The sequence below is a fragment of the Lonchura striata genome, chromosome 7 (assembly GCF_046129695.1).
Source record: "Lonchura striata isolate bLonStr1 chromosome 7, bLonStr1.mat, whole genome shotgun sequence".
NCBI classification, from domain to species: domain Eukaryota; kingdom Metazoa; phylum Chordata; class Aves; order Passeriformes; family Estrildidae; genus Lonchura; species Lonchura striata.
Window position 1 is genome coordinate 5094366 of NC_134609.1, and position 17476 is coordinate 5111841.

Sequence of the window (17476 nt, forward strand, 5' to 3'; positions counted from 1 at the left end):
AAGACAGGAAGAGAGATGGAATTTTGTTGATAGCCATACTGATTCCCATTAAAAAAATCCCATTTTATGTTTGTTGAAATTGCTGGAAGAGTATTGTTTTTAATGAAAATATTTTTCTTGATTAAACAGAGAATAATAGGAATGTTTTTGACCATCTAATTAGGCAGAAGGAGAGGCCACCAAATGTTGAGGAATCAATCTGATAATGGGAAGGCTTTGAATTTAAAGCTGCCTGAGTGTCATAGTGGCAGAGAAACTATATATGAACGTCATGACAATTTAGCCGGTTAGCTCTAAGTATTCATGTGGCCCATATAGTTCAGAAATAAACATTTTATATCCATTGTTAACTGGTTTTATACAGATTTGCTAAAGAAATCTGGCATCTCTAGTTATACTAGAGGTCCATTCATCTGCCTGACAACTTCTGTGTGAATCTGATCAGCCTGAGAGTGGGACAGACCTCAGAAAACTCTTTTACTGTCAACATACACAAAAACACATGCCCAAATAATGTCCCAAATAATTTAACACTCTAATAGTGTAGTGTGAAGGGAAGTGCAATGTCAGTTCAACCCTGCTGGGAGATTTCAAAGAACCAGCTCTTGAGAAACCTGTGGAAAAGTAGCCTCTGTAAATGCTGCTAATTGTGCTAAACCTGCCTTTTCCTTGTCCAGTTTGCTATCATTGATTAGTAGAAATGCATTCATCTCGCACTTGGGTGTTTTGCTAAGAAAGTGGGAAGGAAAATCTAAATCAACTGACCTCTCTGCTATTTAGGTTATGGCATCAAGAGGTTTCCAAGGCTTGGCACGTTTGCCATGCCAGCTATAGGCACATTTTGATCAGATTGGTGGCTATCCTGGCAAGCCATGCAAACCTAGCAATGACACAAGGGACTGGATATGTGTTGTCAGATGCTATTTTCTGTTCTATTTTCTCCCCTCTTGCCCTGGTCTCTTCTCTCACTTCCAGGATTTTACAACATCTGAAATGACAATGTCAGAAATTGCACAAAACTGCATCACACAGGATGTTGCCACCGCAGGAAAATATGACTGAAGCAAGCTCAGGTTGTCTGAACATCTACAAGAGCACTGTCATGTCTCATTCATTCCTGATCACAGCTGCAGGATCAATGATTTTTCCAAGCACTGTGATTTATTTCTTGAGAGGAGGCTTATTTGAATGAAAATACTAATACAAGCAAATTAGTTTTGGGCATGCTGAACTGAGATAGATCCCTTTTGCTTTCTGATTTATTTTCTGTTAAGTAATTCAGGAGATTTATATGCATTCTGTCTCCGAGTGATTTTTCCTCTGATGGGACTCACAGAAGTGTGCATTTAGAATGGGTAGGCTCCTGCAGCCCTGAAACTCGGTTTCTCACACCAGGGCGCTGATATGCTGAAACCAGACACAATGAGGTTCCTCTGCTCTCTCCTCTCCTCTGCAGAGTCTCTGGCATGGGCCAGAAAGGCAGGAATCACCTTTCTGACCATGCAGCCTGACCTCAGGAATCCCACAAAGCTCTTGCCTTCCCACAATATCCTTTCTCTCCCATGAGCTGTATTTGTTGCATTGTCACTTTATTCTGTAACTCATTTTCTCTCTGTCCTTTATCAGCTGTGGTTGTGGCCTTTCACGGGCTACAGGAAAAAGAACATAATAGCCACCAAGAGAGATGTTGTGGAGCTTCCACACATTCTCAGCACGCTTTTAAGCAAGAGGTGGGGAAAGGGCCGTGATCTGTATAGAAAATGCATATGGCAGGGGAGTATTACTGTAGATGCCAGGCTCAATAGCATTTACTCAGGGAACACTTATGAATCAAGAGGATCACTGTGTACAACCTACAAGGGTACACATCTCAGGGGTGAAAGGGAAACTGCTGTTAGTGTTATTGTGTTGGTTTCTTTATCAAGAAAAGAGATAGCAAGTGTACAGTGTTGAAGGGGACAGAGGAAGTCCAGTAAATGTGGAATAATAGGTGTCTTGAAGTTTTAGATCAAGTCAACCCACTGGACAAGTTTAATAGTTATTTCTTACTCTTTGAGTTTACTGCTTCTGGAAATAGTTCAAGTCCTGTATCACACAAGGCAAGAGGCTGCTGTCATCTTAAATAACCCGAGGAAATGTGAGAATTACAAAAATAAAAATTAAATTAGAAAAAGAAAGACTAAGTAAGACAAGCTTGCATTCCGATTGGGGATTTTTGCTTCCGTCTAGCTCTGACTGGGGAATAGCTCTAAGTGAAGTCAAGATATGGATAAAATTAAAGCAAGAAGGGAAGATTGAGTAATTTAATTTCATTTTTTAATTAGATATGTTCGTCTTTGGAGGTAAAATATGTTAGTGGTTAAAGGAATAACAGGAAAACTAACCCTCAGGTTATAGAAAGGTGTTGAAGACCATGTCATGATTCCAGCATGTCTGGACAGTGAGTGACTAGCCCAGCAGTCTGATGTAGGAGCTGGAACGTGGGAGCACTCCTCCTGCTCTTCAGTGCTCCCAAAGATACAGTCAGAGCCAAAATCTGGCCAGCCATTTGTTTACTGGTGCTCTTTCTTTCTTCCTCCATCCACCAGCCTTCATCTGGTGAAATTTCCATGGTTTCATTGTTGAAGACTGAAGGCTGCTATATGGCTGCCATAAATCATAAGAAGTGTGTTTACAGTGCTGCAGAAGTTTCAGTGGGTGCTTATGCAGACAGCACTCCAGAAGCACAGGGAAAAGAAATTATATAACACTTAAAAATTATTTTAAAAAATTTATAAGAAAACTTTTATACAACATTTTAAACAACCATGCCTTAAAGAGGAAAAAAAAAACATCAGAGGCATTTATAACAAATCATGAAAGATGTGGAGGAATGGTTTTCAGTGTTGGCCAAGTGTCTACTGGCAAACTGACCAAACAAGTTGAAAATGGCTTTTCAGGGCTTGAATGAGTTAAACATGTGGTATCTAAGTCTGATGCATTGGCTAAAATTACCCAAGCCTTGTTTTTTTGGCTGATAGAAGACATTCTATAATCTAGTGGCATTTGGTTTCCTGTGTGCTCATGCCTATTGCACTTCTAATCCTAATTTGTAGTCTCCCTTTGCTTTTTTAGCTAACATCCCCATTGGCTACTCAAGGAATATTGTGAGACTTCTTGGCTTGGATAAATCTACACTCATTTTCCTGCAGAAAGTAAGTAATTTTTTTCTGTTTTGACACAGTTGCTAACTAATATTTTTATGAACTATATATATTTGAAAGATGCCTCTGTTGAATTTGAATTTGAAATTGCCCAGTTGCCAGAAATTGTTAGTGAATGGACTGGAACAGACACACGTAGGCCGACAGTGCAAGTCCTGGTTTAGCTGTAAACCAGAATGCAAACGACGTAAAAAAGATATCACTTCAAAGAAGGGTCATCTTGGGAGCTGCTGTCTTTTCCCATGTGTTGCAAGTCAGGGCTTGCTTGTCCAAAAAAGAGAGACAGGTTGTTAAAGAGTTTGCTTTATCTTGCTCATCACATATCTGTTCTAGTTAGGGATTGAGATGAAATATTGAAGGCTCCAGGCCAGCAGGAGGACGCGCAGGGGGCTCCCCAGCAGATTTCCGCGCTCTCGGTGCGACAGAGCGGAGCGGCTCCGGGGGCGCCGAGCCCCGCTGCCACCGGGCTGCAGGACACGCTGCTGCCTCCCAAAAGGCTGCAGGTACCTGCTGCAGGATGTGCTCGTCGTTTGGCTGTCCCTCTCCTTAAATAATGCATGTGATCACTGCTTTTTCCTGGCCTACATGGCTGGGAGTGCTGAGCTTCCACGTGAGTTGGGGTTTAGAGCAGGCTGAGCTGGGTTTGGTTGCAGGGAGAGCTTTGTGATCACCTGCTATGCTTGTTCATATTATCATGATGATCTGACATGATCCAAGGCCTATATTTTAAATAAAATCATGATACTCATTTTACTGCCAATGAAAAATATATCCTTTCATAAATAATTTTTTTAAATCAAATTTATAATTTATGTCTTTTTTGTTGCCAATCATGTATAATTACTTTGAAGTGAATGTAATATAATTATTCTAGCCATAGGTTGAGTCGCTTTCATGAATAATTCTTGGGTTAGGGTTTGTTTCTTTTGTGAAATTCAAACAGACCAGGTAACTGTCTGACAACTAAGAGTTCTCTGTCCAGCTAAATTCTTCAAATGATCCTTCTGGTTAATCCAGGAAAAAGTTCAAATACCTATGTCTTTGAGCTTGTGAATTTAATTCACTAAGAAAAAATACACAAGTTCACACAGGAGAACTAAACACACACGGTAGAAATCTGACTAAAATCTGACTGCTATTGGCAACTATTAGGATGTAAATTAATGTTAAAATAGTCAAATCAAGAACTGGATGGTTTGGGGGAGATATTGCTAAGCTAAATACGAGGTACTAGGCTCTCTAAAAGATTAACTTGACTAAATTAAGTCAGATCATTAGCTGATCCAGTGGCATCTCTTTATTTAAAATTTCTTGATATAGCTGTGGCACAGGAATGACATACACCTGTGTGTCTGAGCTGCGTCTTGCATTTAACTTCACAATGGTACTTCAGCATTAAGGGAGAAAAAGTAGCTGCATTTTAAAATGTTTCTGTTATAGGGAGTGGCAGTATCTATGCAGACTTGCAGGGGGTCTGTGCAGTACCTGTATCTAGTAGGTACCAAAATTCCTTATGTGTTGAAGGGAAGAGAATAATTTTATGGCTTGCCATGATCAGGAAAAAGCCCTGAAATTTGAAGATACTTCAAGATACGGAGCATTAGCGTTAGTCCTGGGAGAGAAGGATTGAAATAAGGCAATTAGAGATGCATACTAAATTAATTAATCCCACAGCTTTATCACACATCTGATATTCTTCAGAAATAATTTGCAGGAAAATGTTTTTCTCATGTTCACCCACATATGGGATTTCTGTTCAGCAGAATTGCTGAACTGGAGGGGTCTGAGTGTGCTCAATACCATGAGAGGGGGGTACCAGAGATGGAAAGCCACATGAATAGCCAGCCTGGTATTCTACAGTTCTATGCTATGTTTTGCTTAATGTCATGGATACAGAAGATTAAATTCTGGAGTAAAAGCTTATCTATTTCTACACTTTAACTTTTATTGTATTTTATAACTCTAAATTACAAAAGGCTTTTTATTTTTTAGTTCAATGGACCTAATGCTTTCTTCTTGCTCCAAATTACCACAGAAAATAGACTTTAAAATTGGCAGTTCTCTCTCTATAAAACTAGCATGTTTAGATACCTTTGTGGTTCTTTGTTGTGAAGTCATACAAAACTTCAACTCAAATGACATTAGGCATCTAAACAGCAAGCATTTAATCCAGCCAAGTGTAAGATGTGTAAGTCTCAGCTGCCTAGGAGAGAGATGGGAATGGCCCAAATCTGCCCTAGCTGAGGGAAAAAGATAGTTCACATTCCTTCCACCAGGGAGAAAAAGGAAACCCCAGGATCATTTATGAGTCCTGTATATGCATATTTGCAGAGAGGCACACATGTGCCTCTGGTGTTTGCCAGGCTCTGAACGCATTTACAATAATTCTAATTTACAGAGTGGAAGGGCTGGGCTGGTACTTGGGGTTATGGCACACTGGCACTTCTCCCAGCCTGTCAACATGTACAATTGAATCTTATTTTTCATTCATGCTCCTGCTGTGAAAAATAAGCCTTAAAAACATTTATTGAAGTGCAGGGCGATGCAGCAGTGTCCGCCCACATTTGCAACCTGAGCCAGAGGCCGTGAGAGATGTGAGCTGGCCCTTCCATTTCCACACTTATTGTGGGGGTTACATGACAGCAGTACAGGAGTCAATATTAAGTGCTACTTTGCAAAAGAGTGGGGAGGAATCACATCAGGAAGATTTACACATCTATCTCTGAGTGGCCCTTCATTGCCATGCAGATGGAGCTGGGTAACAGTACATCTCCCTCTTCTTGGAGCCATAAATAGCATCCCTGCATGCGAGTGCATATCCCACTCATCTTGCACTTAATTTTTAGGCTACAAATAGATGCGAAGCCCAGGTTTCTGTTTTGTTACACTGTTAATATTATTTCTGCATCTGCTTAATATGAAAAACATTTTTACTACCTTTCGTGTTAGATTTTTTCATAGCAAAAACTTATCTTTACTATGTTCTAAATTAAACTTTCATGCCTTTTCACCCTGCATACATTTTTTAGGCAAGGATTATACTGGAAATATTAAGGAGTTATTAGAAATTATGATTAATCAATTTTATTACAATAGCACTTAGAAGTCCCTGCTGAGACAGGAGACCTATTGCACTGGGCACTGTAGGGACACATAAAAGACTGAGTTTCTGCTTCAAAGAGCTGAAAATTGGACCAGAAAAGACATGTTTCTCTTGGCTTCAAGGGAAACTGAATAAGGGCTTTTGCAATATTCTTGAGCAAGCTGGAAGCCCCATGTTTCATTGAAGCCTTTTCTTTTTAATTTCACTGTTTCATAAAATATATATAATGAATGAAGCTGTATTGAATTTTTAGTTAAAAGAATCTCAGCCTATCTCTGCTCTGTCCCCCCACAGCCTGCTCCTTTTGCTCTCTTCATTTTTCCTGTGCAGGAGCTGTACAACAGCCCTGTGTTCTCTGTTCAGCAAACCTTTTCAAACAGCTACATTTGTGTCTTCTCATCACATTTCTAATATTGAATTTTCAAGTTTCAAAAGCCATTTTACTTCTCATTCTTGTTAGGTCTGTAGTTATGGGAAAATAGTCAAAACTTTTTAAGTAGCAAAGAAAAGGAGCAAGAAGGGAATGTCCTCCCCTCTGTCATTCTCCTCTCTATCAGCTCTGTTAGGAGTTATCAAAATGCTGCATGAGAACTGTGATGGTTAAAGACTATGGTCTCTCTTACCACTAACCTTGAGTCAGTTTTTGTACAGCAGGAGAAAAAAGGTAGGGAGCAGAGCTGAAGGTTATTGCCTCTGCTGATGCAAAGGCAGAGACAAATCTACCTTGGGAGACAGTGTAGAGTAGCAAGCTACCAAGTTCACAAAGTAAATCTTCCTTTGTGCTTGGGTTCAGCCTTGTGCTTCTGCAGCTCCTGCTCTGCATCTGGTGAGTTTTCCCTCTAAGCTCTCTCCCACCTCTCTCAGGAGCTGTGAAGAAGCTGAAATGAGAAGGTAAGGAGAGGAAATATGTGGGGGGCAGCCCCAGAGAGTGCCAGGCAAACTTTAAAGTGACTGATTAGTGCAGACAGTGACAGAGCAAGTTCCAGCCAAGCGTGATTGCTCCTAAGAAGGAATGGCCTTGTTTTAACTTGAATATTGTTCCCTGATAATCTGTGAAACTGGAGTGAAATTCAAAGAGCATTGGTCTGAGCATTAATCTGAGCACAGTGGTTTCTTGCAACTTGCTCTGATCTCCAGTGCCTTTAATCCTGCAGTAAATTTTGATTTGATTTCTCACTATGATATACCTCCCCATGGAGATGGACAAAGGAGAGCTGAGAGAAACTGCCCAGCCCAGTTAAGTATCGGAGGACCTGCTTGAAGCCATTGTGAATGAAAGAAATACAGCTTCTCAGGCTCTGTAATCTATTCTCTCTTATGAATAACAGGCTGATGGTTTTAAATTGAGTAAAACAAGTGGCTAAATCACCTTCTGGAAATGAACTACTGAACAGGAACTCAGTCTCTCCTGTGAATTTCCATAGGCAACAGCCAAGCTCCCTGCAGTCGCTATGACACAAAAACCTGTTATTTAGCTTTCTCTGGAATCTGGTGAGTTATATTAGCTGACTCAGAAACTCTACCAGGACTCTTTCTGTCTGCTTCAAGGCACCTGGCTTTCAGGGTGTGACCAGCATCTCCCCCTCTAAGCGTGGGGTGTCTCAGTCCCAAGCTGGTTGCAAGGTCCATGATGCTCTCTCAGGCAGACTGGGGCTGGGGGGTCCAGACCCAGGCAGCAGGACTGGGACCAGCTCCTTCCCCTCATTTTCCTGCTTCTCCTGGGGGAGGAAAGCTGCAGCCTTCCACGTGCAGCTGTGCCAGGCTCTGGCAGGACTTTGTTCTAGGAGGGGTAGCCCCAGTTTGCCCTCGGCTGGGCAATGCTGCCCAGTGGCAGAAATGTGGTTGTGCCTCTCTTCCCTTTGATTCAGCACAGTTGTTAACAGCCTTGTCTTTCACTCAGTCTAGTGAAAACTTGGGATCAGTGTGGTTCTGCCACTTCAGTCCTTTCTTGGGAAATACAACCAGGCAGCCTCTTGCCAGCTGCTCAACTATGGAGCCTCTGAAAAGATTTTAGACTATGCATGTTTCTTCCTCATCCACAAGTTCTAGGAAGGTTAAAAAAAAAAAATTAAAACCTTTGTAAATTGAATTATGCTGCTGTGACAATTTTGTAACCTTCTATTCTCATTCTGTACAATTTCCAAACAATGAGCAATTCTTTAATGGAAAATTAATTGGAATCTTTCAACACTTTTAAAATGCTTTCACTGTTTTTCTCCCTCCTGTACCAGGAATTGTATTATAATTGATATTTCCCACTTGTGTTGGGTGAATTTACATCTCTTTTTCAAAAAAATAAACAAAAATGAGTGAGATTATTTCTTAGTGATAACCATGCCTGAGGTGAATGTGTTACTATTACGCTTATGGATTATTTATTAACGAGCTCAACAGGAAGGTGGACTGCTCTTAGCCACTTAGTCAAATTGGCAGCAGCTGAAGCTCACAGAGGAGCCCTTGGTGCCAGGGTCCTGGGGAGAGGCTAGAGAGCCTTTTCTGTGCCCTGAACATGCTGCAGCTCTGCTCTCCTGTCCTGGGGCCACATCAAGGCACTCCAGGTAGCTGAACTGTCTGTAATGGTATATTCAACAGCAAGTTTTAATAAACAGGGTAGTTCAAGACAGTGTGGATTAAACCTGAAGCCAAGGTAAAAGCAGGAGGTGCCTTTCAGGCACAGGTGTAAGAGATTTACAGAGGAAGAAAGGACAGTAAGCATAATAGGAGGAATGGATTATTTTGTTCATTTCTTTGATGCCTTAAGAGTGTCTGTGTTCTGCTATTTGCAGGTTCTTGGTGCATGCCTCCAGTTAAATTTTCTTGGTACTCCTCTCCCTACTTAGCCCTGCTGTGCTTCCTTGCCCTGTAGCACCAGGCAACAAAACTTAATAATGGAACAAACACAGCAATCACTTTAAACTAATGCTGCCCCTCTTTCATTATTCAGTGAGTTACATTCTGGGCTGCTGACAAGGGTGATCTTGAAAGTAAGTTTAAATGCACATTTACATTAAATCCACACTGTGTGTGTATGTAAGTTAGTAATTTCAGTGCTCTTCTGTGTACTCAGTTCTCCTCTTAGGAGAAAAAAAAAATCCTCATTCAGTGAGGATATAAATAAAAGGAAGAGAAAACAGGCACAAACAGGAATTCTTGGAGAAGAACTTTATACACATAATATACATCTTTAAGCTCAGATTCTTGTGTTTTTGGAAGGTTTGCATCAGCCTTATGCTTAATATTGCCTTAATTTACAACTGCAATTTGTAATATTATCCTACCTTCAAAAACAAAGTATCTTGAGGATAAGTTAAATCAAGATAGTGCTATTAGTGTTTGGTGAAATATTTATAATTAGTTGGTGTCATGACTTAAGAAAATAGGAAGACAATCCTAGTATTCTTTCCACAAATGCTGGGGGAATGAGTGTGAATTGCAGAATTGGCAAAATATTGAGCTTTCAAATGAACAGAGTAATGAAATAAACAGGCAAGCTGATCACAGTATGAAGACATACTGATCATTCCCTTGGCATGTCTGGATTTAGTGCTAATTATTTATGATACTTCATACTGTGATAATGAATGTTCTTTGTATGCTTTGGAACTCTAATGAAGTTCTACTGCCAGATTCTGACACCTTTCTTTTTAATTATGTAGCAGTAGTCATGCACGTGGCCTCCATGATTTAAGGAATACCATGTCTCCTAACATGGAAAAGAGGAACAAGCTTTGGCTGTTCTAAAAATTGGACAAATACATGACATGGGACAGTCTGGTTCAAAGAAAGGGTTTGCACTGGTGTTCTGTGAAGGCAAGGAATAGACCTGTTTTGATTCAAGAGAAGTCTTCCTGGAAGAGTTAATCAAAAAGAGCTCCATCAGAGGACACAAAAGCATTTAGAAGAGGCACAATGAATTTTGACTGCCTTTGAATCTATTTATCAAAGCCATAGCTGTTCCCATTTTAACACAGGTGGAACAATAGTAAATATCGAACAAAGCAGCTCAGTCTGTATTCAGAGCATTTCAATACATGGAAAGTTAACTGCAAAAAGAAAGCAAGCTGGCAGAGTCAGACCTATTGACTCCTGCTACTTCTATTCCTCAGTGAATATGAGTGGGGAATGGCACATAAAGGTCTGCAAGATATTTACATTATTGCCATTAACCTATAACAAGAAGCACATTCAGTAATGTGACTTTATTATTAAACAGAATCTATGATCTTTTACATCATAGGAACCTAATTCAGCTGTAAACCTTGTCACTTTCTTTCATTTTAACTAACTTTACATGTCAAATTTCAGGCTCAGTAAGGCCATGTTATTTTCCTACCTGACACTTACCCCTCTAGGAGGGACTTTTTTGCCATGAACCCTGTATGATTACAAACTGCTTCTTCTGTGGAGGACAGGCAGCAAGAAGACTGAAGTTTTAATTGGTGATTTCTGGCTGACACAGGTACAATCCCCTGTGAGCAGGCAAGTGTGGCACTAGTGACTCTTTCTGGCAGTCCTCGTTCACAATCTTTTTAAGACCACAGAGTCTGCACACCTTTCCTCCCTTGGATTTTTCTCCCACTGTCACTACAGTAGATACTTACCGAAAATCAGAGGAGAGAATTCCACCTGCCTCAGGCAGGGCACAGCTGAGGCTGATGCCTGCCAGGCACTCAGCAGAGATTGTCCTAAGGATGTCTCCTTTAGAGGCAGCCTGGGGTCTGCTTAATCCCTACTTCAGCCACAAACCCAATGCAGGTCCTTGATGACATAAAGGAAAAGCAAATGAAAAAAACTGGATATATTGGGTCATTATAAAATGCAGTTAAACACCTAAAGGACATCATCAGATCACTGACAAAAATAAATAATTTTCAGCAGTTTGCTGCTGCTGTCTGGACAAAAACCAAACCACAACAGCTCTTGCCTCATCCCTCCAAAAGAGCCCAAACCAAAATACACTACCTCCCCCTCAAGACAACTTAATCCAAATTTGTAGTGTCTATGTTTTCTGGCCAGATCTAAAGTGCTCTGAGACTGGTGACAGAAACTTCATTGCTTTCAATGCCTCCTCTGGCTTTTGGGTCAAGTCAGCCAGTCTAAATGAGTCTTTTATCTCCATGATTAGTGCCTTGCAGCAGATGATAAAAATTCAGTCTCTCTCTTTTGTCTTGAAATTTCCAAGGCTTATGGGTTTTGTCTGATTTCACCTGAGTATTCAGCAAACAGCTTGGCACATCACTGTTTGCTTTTGGTGATTTGATCTGTCCTTTGGGCAGCCATTCAGGCATTTTTTCATTTCAGATATCCTCATTCACAGCGCTCTGCAGCACTTCCTCAAATCTGGTTCAGACCCTGAGAGCAAAGCAAAGCAATGGATTTTAATTTTAAGTTGCAGCTGCTGTTGTCAAAGTTCACTGCATTAAGCATGGATTTCATTTTTACTGCTCTCTCACAACACCAGGAACTACATTAACTACAAAACACATGTGCTTAAAGTAAATAAAGTAATGGAGAAATATATTGCTCTCGTTTTTTGAAATGTCACACAAGATCTTGGGCTCATTTCAGTAGCACAATGAAACTCAAGCTGCAGTTTCCACAAAGGCATAGTTAGGGATGCTTAAAGTGAATAGATGAAATGTTCATTTGTTTTCTTTTGCTGTTGCTTCACAGCAACATGGCAAACAAGTGCCTCCATATTGTAGCTATGAAGTTATGAAGCTTTTTTCTCACTACCTTCCATTTTGTGTGAGTTCAGGAGAGAGGATTTGATGATCCCCTGCCCTGTTTGCAGCCATATCCCATTTATTCATATTGAGGAGCTCTGTATCATCTTCTACTCATCTATTTTCTCAGCTCAAAAGCCATTGCACTGAAACAAATTACCATATTAAACTGTAACTTGAACAAAACAGGAAATAGGAAATGAATTGGATTGGAGAAGAATCCACATCTGTAAATGATGGCTTGGACATGAAATGTATAAATGTTAAGGAGTAAGTTCCCCAGGTGGCTAACTCAGAAAGAAAGGGTGGTGCTGCACAGCTTTGTGAGCTGTCATGAGCAAAGGTAGGCAGGCTGTACTCTCAGGCTCTGCTCACTTCCCTGCCTTCCCCAAATGCTTCTGTTCCCATTGGTAACGTTTTCCATCTTTCCTACTCTGCTTTTGGAGGGCTTTTCTCACCCTTTTTATTCTCCAGCTGTGTCATTGAATAGACAATGCCCAAGACAGCCTCAGTGCCTGGCTGGCAGAAAGGAGGAGGGAAGATTGGATGTTGCTATGGAGCAATGTGAAGGTTATTTCAATCCCTTTAGTATCATTTTGGCTGCAAAAGTGTTGCATGGGAAAGCTGCAATAATCCTATTATTTCTTTTATTTTTTTTTCCATCCTTGACTTTAAAAGATTAGTTCTCTAGAAAAAACCCAAACATTACAGAACAATAATGTAAAGTGTTGTAAAGCTCATCCTGTATATCTGATTGCTCTATTCCACAGACACACTCAGTACATCTCTTTCTGTGGCCATCTCTGCAACTAGAGCTGTAATACACAAGAGAAGTTGTTCAGCCCCACCCATCCCTAGGCCCCATATTTAAGAAATTAATATTATGGAAACCATTTTCAAGTTTAAAGTGTCATCCTGAGCATTTCAGCCTTGGGATCTCAAGCAATTACTTATCTAAATCTTGTTAGTGGTGGATTCCTGTGTTGCCAAAAAAAACCCCAAACCCAATCAAACACTATTTCAGCTGCTGGCTACAAATGAAGAATTGATGTTATCATATAACCAAGCTGAAATATGTAATAAACAAGAGGGTGTTTTTACAGTTTAATTTTTATAGTTCCTTTTCTCCTTGTTAAAGAGGATTTTAAGGCATCAAAACAGGTCCCAATAAGCAGATGTTCATGATACAAGAGAGAAAACATTTTTGTTCTTGCCATCCTTAGTGGAAGTCTCAGTCCAAAAGGCAAGGAATGAAGGTAGAACCATACACGTGGAACTGTGGCACTCACTAGTTCCTCCACCATTTCTGAACTAAGTTTTCAACCTCTGCTGCCTCTACAAGAAGTTTCCTTGGTTGCAGTGGAGACTTCACCACCATGCCCTGTGCAGCTCATGCTCAGGACTTCTTGCTGTCAAACAGGCAATGCAAACCAGCTTGAAAGATCACTCACAAATCAATTATCTCAAGGAAATGTTAAATAAGATACAAAGGTTGGCTAAATATGAAACAGCCCTATGTTCCCACTTACTGACTTCTCATCTCCACTTATTGACCTGATTGCATGAAGTACAGAAACCATCCTTCAGATTTCAGGGAACTGAAGAGTTTCTTCTTTGCAGCAGATTTTGAAGACTCTTGCCATGGGGTTGAGTTCTTGATGTTTTCATGTACATGCCTAACAAATATAAATATTATTCTCTCCTTAAGGATTTGAAAACTTTTTTTTTTTTTAAAGCCTCCATTTTCATATATTTGTTTAGCTTTTTTTTTTTTTGCTTTTTTTTTTTTTTCCCATTGTTTCTGAAACCCTTCAGAAGCACTGTAAGCCAAAAAGCACTTGAAGGCCATAACTGACTATAAACTATAACCTCCCCTCTGCAGTGTATGGACTTCCCTTGAGCCGACTGGAAAGGAGCTTTCAATGAATGATCTCATCACCCTTCACTAGACTTGACATCCTTTTCCAGAGATGGAATTCTGAATGCTATACTTTTAATCTCCCTGGCATTTCCTTTAATTCTGTCTGTGTGCAGCCTGTGAGACTCTCAGTGTGCAGAAGTTTTACTCTCTTACCACCTATTACAGACAATCCCAACTGGAAACTCATTTAGGTGACTGGAAACTGCAGAGATGTGAGTAGCAACTGGGATGTGTCCCATATTTGCTGTGAACTGGTCTGGCTGAAATGCAGATGCAAGCAATTAGAAAAAGATACCCAGGCTTAACATCCTGCTTTGCTGAGTTACAGAGCACTGACAGACACATATGAAATATGAAGGATGTCTCTTAGCCAACTTCTGAATAAATTATTAGTTACTCATCTGAATGATTGGTTTGATGCAGTTTTGGATTAGTGTCTCATGACATGTTAGGTCAAAACTGAAAGTCTGATGCCCCAAAGTACTGATGTTCAGGATTTCAATACAGCCTGAGGCAGAAGTTTCTAGACTTTTCAAAACTGAAATTTGGTACCTTGGGATCGGGAAGTTTGTTTTATACAAGACAGGCTTGGGAAGCCTGAATTCACAGATAATGATATACCCAGAAAATGCCAGGAAATTAAACTATTCCAGAGTACATTTTCCAAAGAATTAATAGCAGAAAATCACATTTGTGGTATGATGCAATTGTCTCAACTAGAATCCCTCAGTGTGAGACAGATCATGCATGGAGAGAGTTGGGAACTGCATAATGCATGAGTTGAGAAAGAATAGTTTTTGCTTAAATGTAAGGTTGAGAAAAACTGCACAAAATTTACGAGATAATGAAACAAGCCAAAGCTGTTTTTTAAGCCTTTACTTTTTACATATTTCCTAACCAAATTAATATACAGACACAAGTAAAGACGGTGTAACAAGAAGCCACTGTGCATTATGAAACCTGGCAAAAATGATGGCAATTCATCACTTCATGCTTCATGGCATTTCCCAGCTCAGACTGACATTTCACATCACTGACAGAAGCTGCTGCACTGTCTGCCTGAAAAAATCTAGAAGACTGTCCTCATAGATGAGGAAGGACTTTTGCTTCAGCCACACACGTAGCATGAGCATGTAGAGTCAACTTGTGCCTACCAAGTAACATTTATATGCTATGGAAAACTAATCCAGGCCATACACTGAAGTATAAGCATTGCTTTTTTTCTTTTTTTTTTTTGGGTTTTTTTTTCCCTCTCACATTTAGGGTCATTGTTGTATTATTGAATCTTTCCTTTTCACTGTGATAAATAACACCACTAGTAACAAGTTGAATGTGCAGCTGTTGCCATAAATGGGTCACTATATTTCTACTAGGAAAATATGACAGACTTAAAAGCTGAGGGTGGGGAAACACAAAATAAAATATCAGATGATTCCAAAGGCTTTTGCAATGTTGGCCACTCTTTCAAACACCATATGTTCAATATCATCTGTACCCACAAAAATTTCTGATATTTCAAAAGCTGTCTGCAAGCTTTGCAGCACAGATGCTGTACTTTCCCTTGGTATTGCCATGGAAATGGATATGTTTGGAGGCAGAGTAGCAGCTCAAAATCTCAGCAAACTTGGATAGTCTTTTCCCTTCTCCTTCTTACTCTTTCCTAGTAAAGAACTGGAATTTGTTCTCCTGCTGCTGAACCTGTAGCAAAAGAAACCTTAGATGGAGACCAAAAGGATGTATGTCCTTGACAAGGACAAAGACAGACCTGATCATACTGCCCATCAAATCTCAAAAACCTCATGAGTTAATCATATAACTGTCATGAAATATTTAACTTGCAGTCCACAGAGCTTATTCATTATCCCAGAAATAGTTGGACAAAGAGGTTACTATTCACGAGTTTGAATATTGGGACAGTTCTGTGCCATTATAATTTATTTTATAAATAAATTATATGTAGTCAGTGCTACACGATGATGGCAAATAGGGAGTAGCAACCTTAGTAGCACAATTTGTAACAGCACATCTTCCTAAAGTAATGGAGTGCATGCATGTATGAAGAAGGAAACTTTGGGGTGAAGAGAAGATGTCAGAGAGTTAATGAATATTTTTCCAATTCAAGTAAAAATATAGTAATTCTAGACATGGATGATAAACAGGTTTCCACAGCAATAAGTGAAGTTATTCCCCTCTTACTCTTTCATCACCTGAACTCTGCAAAACTGCAAGTGGCACAGGAGGTTTATATGGTAATATATGTAAGAAAAATCCTGACTGAGCAATCTGCCCTGAGTGGAGCCATAAATGCCGTGTTGCTGTGTAGTCTGCCATAATAATTCAACATTTTTCTTCACAGTTATGACTGTTCCTTTAGCAATGCAATAATTTTTTATTCCATCATAAATGCAGTTTTGATAAGGCAGAATACTGAAAGTGTATTCATATTTATTCTATATCTTACAGGCTCTATTGGAATTATTTTGGTTTTAGATTTGGCTCTTGCTCAAGTATCCCAGAGCTTTCTTTATGGCACCAAACTTAGAAGTGACTTTTTCCTTGGGATTCTTTCTGCTTTATGCCACTCACCACTGTCATCAAAATTGAGCATGAATGACTATGAGTCCCCCCACCCCATCCCATATGGCTCAAAATGCCTTAAAATTGAGTAGAATCTTTATAAGTCATTTACAACTGGGAAAACAGAAAACAAAGAGGAACTATTAAACCTGTGGTCACAGAGTGAATGATAAGGTTTGGAATAAAACTCTAATTTTTCAAACCAGCAAGAAAACTTAATGACTTCAGGGCTGTGTTGTGCAGGCAACCACTGTGCTGGGGCTGGTGTGGGCACTTCTGGCAGGGCAGGCTTTCATCAGCATTAGACCTCCTCCCTAATCCACAATCCCTGTGCTTGACCCAGTATTGGATAACAAACACTGTAACTCATCTCCCATGCCTTGCCCACTAGTATGAATTTTACACAAAAATGCTTACACTATGAAAAATAATTGCAGAGCTGGCTACAGATTACACAAGCATTAAAATATGCTAGGCAAAATAGAGGGATAAATATGGGGGTAAAAAGGAAAGAAAATTAAATGGTTAGGAGAAGGTTATTTTTTGGAAAGAAATTCAGGTGTTTTATTTACATTTGTTATTGTTAGAGTGCTATTTATTGTGTCACAGTTAGTCTTGGCCAGCATAGGTACCTATACATACTTCATGCCTAGAACTGAGAACACCAGTGCCCCTCTCTGTGATGACTTAAGGTCTGCCAATGTTTGCCTTCATGAATGAACAAATTTAGCAAAAATGGGCTATCTGGAAGAGGATATCTTTAATCTCACTTGAGATATTACCTTTGGGAAAGCAGAAAAGAAAAGGGATGGCTCAGCTGAGTCAGATCTGATAGAGACATGGAAGAAAATAATGGAGGGTGTCTTTATTCATGGCTTTCTCACAAAGGCATATATTAAAAAGTAACAGTAATAATAACAAAAAAAGAAAGGGATATTGGTCCAAA

General features: G+C 39.8%; 1 protein-coding gene across 1 annotated transcript in view; it reads left to right on the forward strand.

Annotated features, from left to right (window-relative positions):
- Positions 1 to 17476, forward strand: part of LOC110473331 (uncharacterized) — a 206225-nt gene that overhangs the window by 80153 nt on the left and 108596 nt on the right. The window contains exon 2 of the mRNA XM_077784499.1: positions 3115 to 3194. Coding sequence (XP_077640625.1) covers positions 3115 to 3194 — 80 coding nt within the window. The remainder of the gene's footprint in view (positions 1 to 3114; positions 3195 to 17476) is intronic.